Raw genomic sequence first — 13,029 nt, 5'->3', positions numbered from 1 at the left:
CTATAGAAAAGCAAGCAAGCATACCATGGGATCAAAAAATGAGCACGTACCAATAGAACTAATGTTTGCCAAACTCACTATCCTCTTGATTATATTTGCTGCGGCGGCACCGGTACATATTCACTCTACTGTCCAATTGACCTTTAATGTGTCCTATATTTTTGGGTTGTCAAAGGTAGGGCACGTTAACTTTGCTGGCAAAATGTGTTGAGTAGGAAGGAAGTTTCATGGCTATTGACGTGCTCAACTTTATGTTAATATAGATAGATTCGATGAGTTACAAAAATCTTGTGATAATTGTCACACGACTTGAAAATCTAATAATTTGACATATCAGAGATGTATTTAGACTATACACATAACATGTTATCATGTTCATGTGTTATTGCCGGTTGGTGGATTTTATGTTTTGTTTCACTTAATTACATTCGTCTGCTTTATAGTAAACCAATACAGTGCAATATTATTATGTGGGTAGATTATTTCACTATGGAGTTCTCTCCATAAGCAAGCATATGAATATTTTCGCCTTTGAATCTTCTTTATATGGAAACTGGTAGCTTAAAGAACAGGCACATGCTGATTGAAATAATCATTGGTCTGTTGAGTACATTATAAAAAATGGCATACACAATGCATGGAGTGTGAAAGTTTAAAACTTGGAAACAGGGCCAGGGCTTTTAGCTTCTAAATAAGAAATTATATTCAACTATATAATAATATTAGGGGAATTAGTCACTTTAGTCCTTGAATGGGAAAGGAGTTGTCACTTTAGTCCCTGAATGCTGAGAAATTGCAAAACAGTCCTTGAAGTAGACTCTGTTAGTCAATTTCAGAGACTAAAGTGACTAACGAAGTCTGCATTCAGGGACTAAATTGACTAACTGAGTCTGCATTCAGGGACTAAATTGACTAACAGAGTATACATTCAGGGACTATTTTGCAATTTATCTGCATTCAGGGACTAAAGTGACGACTCCTTTCCTATTCAGGGACTAAAGTGACTAGTCCCCCAATAATATTATTGTACAGTCCAATGAATGTGGCCAAGTTAACTAAGTATTGCTCAACTTTTGGGGAGGACTTTGATTTGATTTTCGCAAAAATACATTCTTGAAGAGAAGAACTTTAAACTCCAACCTAAGCACTTAAACAAAGAAAAATACTCATTGAATAGTTACTATAAATTACGCTTTTAGGATATCTTTTATGATGTCGATTAACATTTCGCTAATGACACCAAATGAATCAAAAAAAAATCCAGAGGAATATAAATTTGGTTTATTTACATGAAGAAGTTAAGGTTTTCTATTGGGAAATACTTGATGTTGCTATTAAGTAATTTCATGAAAATAAACGAATGACTCTAATTGACTGCTTTTATATACACACCTGCATGATTTCCATCAAACATGGAAGATAACGCCTATGTTTGGAACCATGTTTCTCAGCCGAGTCACCACATGTCCAAGTCAAGCCTATCGAAGCTTCTTATTCATCCCGTGTCTGTGAGCAACAAGATTTTGATTCTTAAAAATGCAAAACACATCAGCCTTTTTATGATTTGTGGAAACAAACATTCATACTCTTTAGCATTGCTCTTTTCGATTCAGTAGGAGTTCACATTTATGTCATTCAAATCAACTTTGTTTACCCAAGAGCAGCTGGATAAGATGGTTCTGGTCTCTTCCAGTTGGGCGTGCAGACTTTCTGGTTTACAAAATAAAATCAACTTGGTTTTCATGTAACAATAGAAGACTTGGATAAACTTTGGAGTTGAAACGATAATTCCATATATGAATCTATGCCTTTCCATCAATAAAACTTGATGCTGAGTTAAATATAAGAGCAGTATATTTCCTCTACATCCAAATGTTTACATGGATACCCTGCAGACTTTAGATGATCCATTAATTGACCCAGCATAGAGTATATACATGTTGAAGCTCCATGTCTTTTATCATCCACCATAAATTGATAACAACAGCCATCAATTTCAATGAAGCTGATTGCCCTGCACTTTTTTATCCCATTTTGATCCAGTATTTTCCAAATATTTTTCATGTCTTCCCATCTTTGAGATTCTGAATACATGTTTGAGAGAAGCACATAAAGACCAGAATTGTATCGTCCCAACTCCAACAACTGCTTCATGATTTGCTTACCAATTGCTAGATTCCCATAGGTTCGACAAGCACCAAGTAAAGCACTCCAAACAACAACATCTGGTTTAACAGGCATCTTCTTAATCAATGATATCGCTTCTCCTAACAATCCACGGCGACCTAAAAGATCGACCATGCACGCATAATGTTCAACATCAGGAGAAATCCCAAAAGTCGAATTCATAATGTCAAAGTAATATTGCCCCATGTCCACAAGACCACTGTGACTACAAGCAGAAAGCAAACCTGTAAAAGTAATCTCATCAGGACAAACTCCACTTGCCTGCATCTTCTCAAACATCTCAATAGCTTCTTTTCCATAACCATGCAGAGCAAGTGCCCCGATAATAACATTCCATGACACTGCATTCTTCTCAGGCATCCCGAAGAAGACGTCCATGGCAATCTGAAGAGCACCGCATTTTGCATACATGTCTATTATAGCGTTGCAAAGCGTCACACTCAGTGTAATGTTGTTATCAAAAATGTAGCTGTGGGCTTGTTTTCCCAATGCTAGATCACCCATGTGACTGCAGGATGAAAGAATGGCAACAAGAGTAGCATCATTAGGCATCACGCCTGAATCACACATCCTATAGAAAAGATCAACGGCTTCCGGATAAAGTCCCTCTTGAACATGACACCAAATTATTGAATTCCAAGAAACCACGTTCTTCCCCGGCATCTGGTTAAAAAATTCCAAAGCACAATCAATAAGTCCATGATTAGCATAAGCGTTAATCATACACGTCCAAGAAACAACATCCTTATCAAGCATTTGATCAAAAACACTTTTAGCACATTTCAAATTCCCACACTTGGCATACATATCCATGAGTGCATTTGTAACAATTGAATCAATTTCAATACCGGTAATGACCATATAAAGATGCACAAATCTTCCCAAATCCAAATTACCATGTTTTGTCGAAACAGAAAGCAAGCCAACCAACGTAAACACATCAGGCTCCAATCCAACTTCTTGCATTTCTCGAAACAACAAAATTGCTTCTTCGGACCAACCCATTTTAGAATACCCATTAATCATCGAATTCCACGAGACCAAGGTCCTTTCAGAAAGATCATCAAACACTCTCCTTGCACTTGTTATCAAACCACAAGCAACATAAACATTCAAAATTGCGTTCTGAACACAAGCATATGACCCCATTCCAAGCTTAAAAGACTGAGCATGAACACAAACACCGATCCAATAACACGATTTGGCAGCACAAGCTTTCAGAACAAAAGGGATTGTAAACTGGTTTGGTAAAAGACCATCACCCACCATTCGACGGTACAGCAACAAAGACTTAACTGGGTCATTGGAATTAGAATAACCCTTAATTAAATGGTTAAACATGAATTTATTTGGTTGAGGAATTTGATCAAACATGTTGTGAGCGTAACGAAGATCTCGAAGTTGGACACTTAAGGAAACTAGTTTTCCTAATGTGATAACTTGGGTGGCAAGTCCATGGAGGATGATTTGTGCATGAACATGTTTGAGTTGTTTTAGGGAGATGCATTGGTCTATGAGATAGTGAAGGGTTTGATGAGTTGGAGACTTTAACTCTTGCAAAATGGTTTTGCTGATTTGTGTTTGTGTGTGTATGCAAAACACGTTGGAAACAGCTTTTGCTGGTTTCAGTTTGAAAATGGAGGACATTAAAAATTACCTCAGTTAAAATGTTGTGCTACAAGAACATGACGATGATGAAAAGTGCAGGCAAGATTAGTTTACCTTATGAAGAACATTAGTCCTGTGTGAATATGTATTGTTAATGGCGTGCTTTCATAGGTTTATCATTTCAAGTATTTTCGTGACATATATGTAGAATTATCAAATTATTACACCAATGTAAAATTTGAGGGGAATGATACACGGTCAATAAAATTTTACTCGATGCATTGTTAATTAACATTATACAAGACATGGGGCGAAAAATATTGGTTGTGAGTTGGAGTATCTGCAAACACTTGAACACTCAAGTCAAGTCATGAGGAGAACAAAGAGTAAAAGGTATTAAAAGTTAGGTGTTGTGTATGGTGAATTCTAGGGTGAGGGTTCAATCAAGTCCCTCACCGGTGCACCACTAAATTTGACCATTAGATTAAATAATCTCATTAGTCACTACCACACTGAATCTAATCTCTCCTCTTTACATTCACTTTCTCTCTCAACTTCTGCCTTTACGTGAAACTCTCTCCATCCCCATAAGGCCACACTCTTGTCTTCTCGAAGCTTAATTGCCTTTCCATTCCAGATAATATGTGTTTAGGATTCCCGTGGAAATTTTTTATTCTAAATTAAAAACAATTTAGATATTGAGAACTTTTGGGAAGAATGAAACAAGTTTTGAGAATGAAAATGTTTTTCTCTGTACTCATTACGGTCCTTTTTGTTCAAAGCCGCTTCTTTCTTCATCTTTTTTCTTGGTAGTATATTGTTTCATTCTTGTACAGGATTACAGAGATCATGTGTACTTAAGTTTGATGTCATTTTGGTTTAAGATTGTTAATTGAAAAAATAATTCAAAGAATTTTCACATCACTTCACACGAGAGATTCAAATTTTAATCTATTAATTTTTATTGGCAATTAAAAACAGCAAAATTGAATGAGAATTTATTTTAAAAAGGTTACGGGGATGGAGAGAGTTTCACGTAAATGCAGAAGTTGAGAGGGGAGAGAAAGAAAGTGAATGTAAAGAGGAGAGAATAGATTTAGTGTGGTAGTGACTAATGAGATTATTTAATCTAATGATCAAATTTAGTGGTGCACCGGTGAGGGACTTGATTGAACCCTCGCCCTAGAATTCACCGTTGTGGTGTATTAAGGAAATAATTATACAATTGAGGAAAGAGTTGTTGAGATAGCCGTTGAGAGGCGGTTACGATCGGCGCGCATAAGCGTTGAAATCACCAATCATTGTTCTGCATTTATGGTCGGAAAGCGTTACTGACCTGACTTGCACGGATCCTAAGCCTCCTGATCATTAAAGGTATTGGGTTCGAAAATGTGGTTGAATGTGTAGTCTTGATGTGTTTCGACTTTTCCTGCAACTGAACCTTCTTTATATTCAAGTCAGAGCGCTTTGGGCTTTGTATGAGTGGAATTTAGGGTTTTAGTCGAGTCTAGAACAATACAATTACGTATAAATTTATAGAAATAAGCTATATAATATAAACTTTCAACTCCTTTTAAAAAATGTATATAAACTTTCAATTTAACGGTCTGATCTATATAATATATATTGAGAAAAATGTTATTGAGTGGTGTGATATTCTTCTAATATTATACTCATAATTTTATCTCTCTTTGTGTCGGACAATAGTCTAAGTGGCATTTCAATTTTTTTATTACAAATAAAGGGTAGACTTTGTGTGTGATGAAACTAATTTATACAAGTTTTGCATATTGGCATTGATTCAATAGTTTAAATAACATGTAGGATAAGTGTCAACTAGTATATATTCAATGAAAATTCACTATTTTATTCTGCCAGTTCTTACTATATATCTTAAAATTAAATTTGAAATGTTGAGTTCTAATTAGATATCATTATTCGTGTATGTCCTTCTTAACTTAACTGTTTGAAACATTTTTAAATTATAATATATAACAACAATTATTATTTAATTATAGCACTTGATTGATATTATATTAAGTTTTTATTGTGTTACTAGTAGTGGGAGACCTCTTTTTTTTCTCTCTCTGAATTTGGGCAAGAGAAACTATTATTAAAATGATCATTTTACAAAGATTCTACTAAGGATTTGAACTTCGTACTTTAAAGTTACAAAGTTAGGTGGCATTTAGCATGGGTAAGGGCAAGAGTTTTCCACCATGGGAAAGTAAATTTTGACCATTAGATCAAGTAAAGAACACTCTCTTATGGTACACTCTCAACACTATATTATTATTTCACTATCTTCCTCCATCATCTCTTCTTCAACGTGACATTTAATCTTCAACCAAAAACATAAAAACTCAACAATTCCAAAAATTAAAAACTCTTCAAACTCTTCTTCATCAATAATCCGGAAATCAAATTAAAATTAAACAACTCAAACAAAGTCAGATCTAAAAAAAGGAAATAAGTCTACAAAATGAAAAAGAAATTAGATTTGGAAAATGAAAATTGACCGGCTAATGATATTGGGTTATTATTAGTCTGAATACAACAGCAACCTTTTCGAGTATGAACAACTACCCAGAAAGTGAACACATAGTGCAGCGACCAAATTTTGATAACCCAGTTGCAAAAAATGAAACTTTATAAATATATATCATCATCTTGTTTAACTGGACGGTTAAACTTCTACAATCCTCCAAACAAAAATTCAAAAAAGAAAGAAAAAGAACTAGGAGAGAGAAAGATCATAAAGCCATGGACATTGTAGACAGTTTACTTGGTGAAGAAACTCTTGGTGTTGGTTTGAAATTCAACTATGTGTGTAAAAACAAAAAACACACAAATTTGTCAGTGGGATTTTTGACAGAATATTCAAGAAAGGGAAAAAGTTATTTATAGATCGTGAACTTGAAGTTGCTGGTGGTGGATTGGGGCATGGAGGAGAGAGAGTAGCATGAAAGATAGTATAGGAAAAAATATAGTGTTGAGAGAGTATGATAAAAATGTGGTCTTCACTTGATCTAATGGTTAAAATTTACTTTCCTATGGTGGGAAACTCTTACTCTTACCCATGCTAAATGCCACCACAAAGTTAAACTCGTATCATTGTGTTGACACATCGTGGACTAATGAGCTACATACTTGTATTGGAGTGTTTTCTTTATCAAACCCATTGCATTGAAAGATATGTTAATACATTGTATTTTTGGTGAAGAGCTATTACATTGTTTATTGTCAGCAAAATTCTATTCACAAGAACACAAAACATATGCCAAAGAGAAAATGACTTTGTCATTTGCACCCTTTTCATTCATGTACATGTATGATGTATCAATAATCAGTAAGATAGTATGTTTACAGAGAAGGTAAAATCCAAAAATTAAAAAGACAAGAAGCTGATGAAAGAAACCAAGACAAGAATGCCATAGCAGCAGACAACTGATATCTACCACATAACTTTGCCGGGCAATGTGATTTACCAGCTTCATGCAGAAGATCTATAACACTTGCTGCGGAACATGCTGCACCTAATGAGAGATATGACATGACCTGGAATACAGAAATTATATCATTAATTAGTAACAATATGAAACGATGAGACCTAACTTGGTCTTGGAAAAAAAAAAAATATAAGTAGTGAGTACTAAGTACCATGTCTCCCAAAACAATTATCAATATGAGCCGTCTTTGAATCGGTAAACATTGTATGAAGACGGAGTAAGCATCTACCATGAACAATGTTATGCTCCATGGAATTGCCAAACCCATGACTGTTACCAAAAACCTGTGGAATAGCAAGTGTAAAGAAGAAAAATTAAGTTATAAATACAAAAGCCTAAGCCTTTTTTCCGTCCTTCTGCGAATTTTAAACTATGAATATGCTATATGGACATAAAATTCTGACTTTTGCTCTCATATTCTTATGAGATCCAAATATCATGTCAGAATAAGATTATAACTATGCAGAAAAAATTCAAAACTTGAACTCGCTCCCTTTGCCATCATACCAACAATTACACTTTGAAAATGAAGTGGAGAATCTAGATTAAACACAGTGGCACCGTGATTTTGTTGAAGCTTCAAAGTGTAGCATATTGTAGTTTTGTCAAACTCATCGTGAATCCAAACACGTAGAAACTCCAACTTTGTATTAGTCATAGTTATTGAAAGGCTAAATATAGCCGAAAGAAAAATTAATTTGTTCTGTCCTTTCCTTAATCCTACTATTGTTCCAAAATGTGCACCAAATTTCTAGAGCTTTTAGCCATGTGATTCGGATGGTGATTGAATTAACAATGTTATTAAATCCTGACTCAATAAACACTTAATATGAGAGTTTATGTATAAATTGTTTCTACCATAGAAGAGAAAATGAGGGGTTAACTCTACAAAAGCTCTGCATAGATGATTTCTGAAAGTTTTATTAGGGAGCTTAAAATAATAGTGAAAAAAGCATCTTAAAAGTTTTTTTTTATAGTTTAACACTCAAATACTTGTAGAAAGTACTATTGTCATAGATAAAACACTCAAGAACACTATGAGAGAGAAAAACAGTGATTCTCATTTTCTGATTGAATGAAAAATGAACTTAGTTGAATATGAGATACACTAAGTGCAAACTAGTATTTAAAAGTGAGTTTGGCAAAATCATTATGACATGTAATTTTGTTGAAACTGCCGGAATTTTGTTGAAACCTTAAAATGTAGCTTTTGCCGAAGTTACAGTGGCACAACGTGATTTTGCCAAACTTGTTACTGGCAAAGTGTATGTTTGGATGAACAATGAAGTATATGTCTGGATGAGCGGTGAGATTGGCAAAATCACGGTAGCACCGTGGTGTTGAAGCAAAAAAGCACTCCCTCCAATCTTTATATAAGTAAAAAGGCAAATGTATTTGATTCAAACATGCACTAAGTTGGCTATATCAAGGCAGAACAACCCCAATTATTGACTGAAGGAAATTAAGACAGCAATCACCGACTACCAGAAAGTTAACTAAAACTAATAACAAAGGGTTGGATAGGCCAACTGATTTAAACCGGAGGCCAAGGATAAAAAAAAAACCCGAACAATGAGTAAATATTAATCTAACTACTAACGTTTGTTATTAAAAATTAAAATATTAAAACTAATAGTAGTAGCGGAATCTAACAATTGAATATTATGAGGCCCATATTCCTAAGCAGAGAGAGACACGTGGCCAAATGAAGAATGAATGAAATTTATAACATAGTAATCATCATCACAGGTGCTATAGCTATAAACTAATTGGACCACCTCCTCTAACAAATTAAAGTCAACAAATATGAATCAAAATGATTATAATCATGAAATGGATTCTGCGTGAATTGAAAAGATACAAGATAACAAAGTTATTGAAGAAAGTGAAAGGAACATACGAGAAAGAAGTGTAGGAGTAGAAACCAACATCCAAGCACATGAAACAAAGAGAAGCTGATGAGAAAACAATTTGACCCAAACGAAGAGTTAAGCTAGCGCTTGTTCCAAACGCTCCTGGAAGTTCCTCCATCATAGCCTAGCCTAGCCTAGCATAATAATATGTTCCTTTTTTATCCTTATATTATGCCAATGGTTCGCATCAATTATCAAACATGCCAAGCTTTTTTCTTTCTAACGTCGATCAAAATCAATGAATGAATGAAAAGAGGAATGGAAATAATTTGGGGTCAAAAAAGAAGGAAATGGAATAATAATAAATAAATGAAATGAATGAAAGATATAAAGAATGGAAAGTGAAAGGTGGGAATAGGAAACTTTACTATAACGAGAGAGACAAATACTAAAATAATAGGACAATGAATTTGTTTTAATTTTATTCTTGCTTTAAGTGGGGGATGAAATCGTCTAGATATTGTTATTGTACAAAGAATCTGTTCCGTCGGTGCGATGGCTACACTATACAGGTTGTATTCGGATTGAAGGGTCCTTAATCATTCAACCCATTGTTCTCTCCGATCACATCATATATCAATGCACTACAAGGGATATCGGAGATTAAATGTGTCTTCTTTTTTAACATTCTCTAACACTAGTTTACTTACCGAGTAAAATTCATCGGAGTTTGATGCTTTTAAAAGGGGAAAATGTTAGATAGACACATTTTATTCTCGTACACCCCTGTACACCTAGAAGAGAGAATAGGAGAAGAAAGATAAAGTGTTGCTTGTGCAGGGTCCACGTGAGCACGTGTCAGATTTTTGTGTGGGTGTCAAGAGGTGTATTGCCACTTAAGGTGTTTATGCATCATAACTCTTAAAAAGTGGTGAAATTCATTGGTGGTTCCCTCGTTAAATGAATGAGTATTGGAGAGAGAATGTTCATGATATTTCTTTTGGCATCAACCCGTTGAAATTACACAATCAATTTCACTTGGATCACTTATGATCGGTCAACACACACACGTTGAGTTGTCAAAACGAGCTAGCATGTATGAGTCATTCTGAAAGCCTGAATAAAATGTTAGGGATCCAGGTTAAAGATTGCAGCCCGGATTTTTCACATCAAATTGTTAAGAAGCTTAAAAAAGAAAGTTTATCTTAGGGATTGTGTATTCAACATCTTGAGACTTTAAAAATGGACTTCTTCTACATCAAATTATAATTTATTTCTATTTTTTACTTCTGAACTGGTGCCTAAGGGCACTTGTTAGCATAGTCCTTAAAATAATAAGACAAATGTTTTAAGATGCAAGACCATGTGACATTTTAAGCATTATGATCAAGTCATTATAATATACAAACATGATACTAATTGCTCTCAGTGCTCTTAACCAATTGGTGTCAAAAGATTTTGCTAACAAAATCTAAACCAACAGAAATGTTCTATGATTCAAGCTGAGCATACCAAACACCTTGAATCTTAACATCCTTGGGAGCTTTAGCACCTAAATCAGTATCAGAAGGCTGAATACTTTCAAACACACCAATAACCTCACCAGTTTCAGGCTTACTTTGAGTTACACTCAATGTAATTTTCCCTTTAGATGATGCAGCACTCTTGTTATTTTCCTTACCAAGTTCTTCCTCATCACCTCTTCCACCAGCAGGCAAAGCAACAGCATTGTCATAACCGGTTGAAGCACCTCTTCCCTTTGGGTCTAAGAACGATGAACCCCGGTAAGATGGTACTAAAAACTCTCCACTAAAGCTGTCCGGCTTCCCTGACGCTACCAGCTGTTTGATCGTGAAGAGGAATGGCACACGCTCGCCTCCGGGGAGCTGAACGGTCACAGCAGCGTAATCAATTCCATCTTTCTCCTCAAATTTGACAGTACCGTCAGGAGATACTTCAAATGGTCCTTCTATCTCGTCCAACGTGTATGTCAAGCGTGTCATTAGCTTTGTGTTTTGAAAATCGAGCGGGGAGTTTTTTGTTACGCCTTCGGATTTTACTGTGAATGAAGTTGGCTCAAGGCAGAATTTCTTTGCATTGTATTTTCCTGGCTTGAAGGAGAATGAGTCTGATCCACCTTCAATTGTTGGACATTGGTTAGCTGTTCCTGTTCCTTTTACTTCTAAGTAGGTTTTGCTCTGGATTTCGTCGAAGGTTAGTCGTTTTGGAGCACCTTCAGCACTTGCTCCCTGAATATTATTAATTCCACGATAATCATTAGTCAATCAACATACATAAAATAACTAAATAAGTACATACATAATTAAATAAGTGATGTTTAAGTTAAAATATCAAATGAAAAATATACAAGACTAAATAATTGTGAAAATAACTCTAGAGCCTAGGTTCATAGACCCTCGTGATTAAGTTTAGCAAAAGAGACTAGTGACTACTGACTAGTCCCTTGCAAACTCAAAACGTGTCGAGCCAGAGTTTGAATTTTCGTTAAAAAAGTGATTGACATTTTCTCGAATAAAATTGCTTCTGGTAAATGTAGAGTCTAACCCGAGACAATCTGAAACTTAAAAGTAACTCAAATTTTTGATGAGATTATAAAATTAATGGACTATTTAGGAAGCTAAGGCTTGAGAAGCGGGGTTTTCCCTAGCCTTATACTTGTGCTAGCCCTAGGGATACGGGTGCACAAAAATAAAAGATAGTTCACAATTTCACATAAGCCGTGTGTTAGGATTTGAATTCCTTGCATTAACTGCGTGATTGATCTTGATCATTCAATCTCCAATCGATGATATATATTATTTAATTAAAGATGACTTGGTGAAAAATATAATATAAGCAGATCGGATTTCAAATTGACGACCAAGATCAATTAATGTATGTGAATGTGTGTATTTTTTTCCGGATCCAACATATGTTGTAAATTGTAATGGTGCAAGATTAGGCATTAAAATATGTTGTTTTGCAAAATCTACTAGGTTTGTTTTATGAGTGACCATTTTAGTCCAAGCGGAACATAATTTAGTTCAACTGAAACATTACTATATTTGATCACACTTTGATTAAGTTGTCTCGGTTTATTTTTCTCAGAGACTAAAAGTTGCTTTTATTTTTCGGTTGAACTAAATTATGTCCCGCTTCATAATAAAAGCAACTTTTAGTCTCTGAGAAAAATAAACCGAGACAACTTAATCAAAGTGCGATCAAATATAGTAATGATGAATAGAAGAGAGACAAAGTGAAACATACAGAGACAACAAGAGCAGAGGTAGCAAGAGCAAATCCTGCAATTTTAGCAGATTCAGCAAACCTATGAGCTATGTCTTGAAGAGAGCAAGTGAGCTTAGCTCCATTGTTTTCCAAGCCAAAAGCCTTAGAAATGGATTGCGTTGACTTGAGATGTAAAGGGGTGCTACGATTATTGATACCAATCTTGGTTGGTTGCATGAGTGTAGCTGCAGCTTGTAATGATGCTGCCATTGCTGCTATTTTTTCCACCAAAGTGTTTTTCTTCTTATTGTTTTGATTTTAATTTGAGAGTTAAGTACGTTGTAGTAATTTGAAAGTGCTTTGTGTGTAGGATGAGAATAGACACTGACTAAACAGAGTACTCTGTTTTGATGGCTGTGGTGTGAGTAAGATTTTTGATAGGATAAGGCTTAGGCCATCTCTTATTGGATGAATGAACGAAGCTAATGTTAATGGATTTTTGTTTGTTGCGACGTTGGAAAAAATATTTATGACCAATGGATAAATTTAGATAAAGATTTTGAGTGGATTGACTTATTTGTAATATTTGTGAAAATTTATGGAAACAGTTTATAAAATGTCGGAAAGTTATTTTCAACTTATTT

General features: G+C 34.8%; 2 protein-coding genes and 1 pseudogene across 3 annotated transcripts; all 3 read right to left on the bottom strand.

Annotated features, from left to right (window-relative positions):
• Positions 1–1,148: 1,148 nt before the first annotated feature.
• LOC146919882 (pentatricopeptide repeat-containing protein At2g29760, chloroplastic pseudogene) lies at positions 1,149–4,111 on the bottom strand (annotated as a pseudogene). Its single transcript, XR_015011622.1, has one exon. The product of XR_015011622.1 is annotated as a pentatricopeptide repeat-containing protein At2g29760, chloroplastic pseudogene (transcript).
• A 2,870-nt stretch (positions 4,112–6,981) lies between these two features.
• On the bottom strand, positions 6,982–9,560 carry LOC146919881 (CASP-like protein ARALYDRAFT_485429). The gene is made up of 3 exons (XM_085713277.1): positions 9,205–9,560; positions 7,456–7,588; positions 6,982–7,353 (listed from the first exon to the last, which is right to left on the bottom strand). Exons 1-3 carry the CDS (start codon positions 9,336–9,338, stop codon positions 7,159–7,161), a joined length of 462 nt encoding a protein of 153 aa, XP_085569403.1. The 5' UTR covers positions 9,339–9,560; the 3' UTR covers positions 6,982–7,158.
• Positions 9,561–10,503: 943 nt separating this feature from the next.
• LOC146919880 (Photosystem II manganese-stabilising protein (PsbO) family) lies at positions 10,504–12,764 on the bottom strand. Its single transcript, XM_085713275.1, has 2 exons — positions 12,425–12,764; positions 10,504–11,406 (listed from the first exon to the last, which is right to left on the bottom strand). The coding sequence occupies exons 1-2, from the start codon at positions 12,653–12,655 to the stop codon at positions 10,648–10,650; spliced, it is 990 nt and encodes a 329-aa protein (XP_085569401.1). The 5' UTR covers positions 12,656–12,764; the 3' UTR covers positions 10,504–10,647.
• Positions 12,765–13,029: the final 265 nt, after the last annotated feature.

Source organism: Medicago sativa, chromosome 5 (genome assembly GCF_051527215.1).
Source record: "Medicago sativa cultivar Bolivia chromosome 5, Bolivia_mono, whole genome shotgun sequence".
Lineage (NCBI taxonomy): Eukaryota > Viridiplantae > Streptophyta > Magnoliopsida > Fabales > Fabaceae > Medicago > Medicago sativa.
The sequence above is the reverse complement of the archived record's forward strand: the minus strand, read 5'-3'. Positions and strand labels throughout refer to the sequence as shown.

What these genes read in the sequence shown, in the direction of transcription:
- LOC146919881 (XM_085713277.1), bottom strand. Translation starts at nt 9,338, where the DNA reads ATGATGGAGGAACTTCCAGGAGCGTTTGGAACAAGCGCTAGCTTAACT. An exon ending in TACTCCTACACTTCTTTCTC is followed by an intron (nt 7,589 to 9,204) that starts GTATGTTCCTTT and finishes GCTATTCCACAG; the next exon opens with GTTTTTGGTAACAGTCATGG. An exon ending in TAATTGTTTTGGGAGACATG is followed by an intron (nt 7,354 to 7,455) that starts GTACTTAGTACT and finishes TCTGTATTCCAG; the next exon opens with GTCATGTCATATCTCTCATT.
- LOC146919880 (XM_085713275.1), bottom strand. Translation starts at nt 12,655, where the DNA reads ATGGCAGCATCATTACAAGCTGCAGCTACACTCATGCAACCAACCAAG. An exon ending in CCTCTGCTCTTGTTGTCTCT is followed by an intron (nt 11,407 to 12,424) that starts GTATGTTTCACT and finishes AATAATATTCAG; the next exon opens with GGAGCAAGTGCTGAAGGTGC.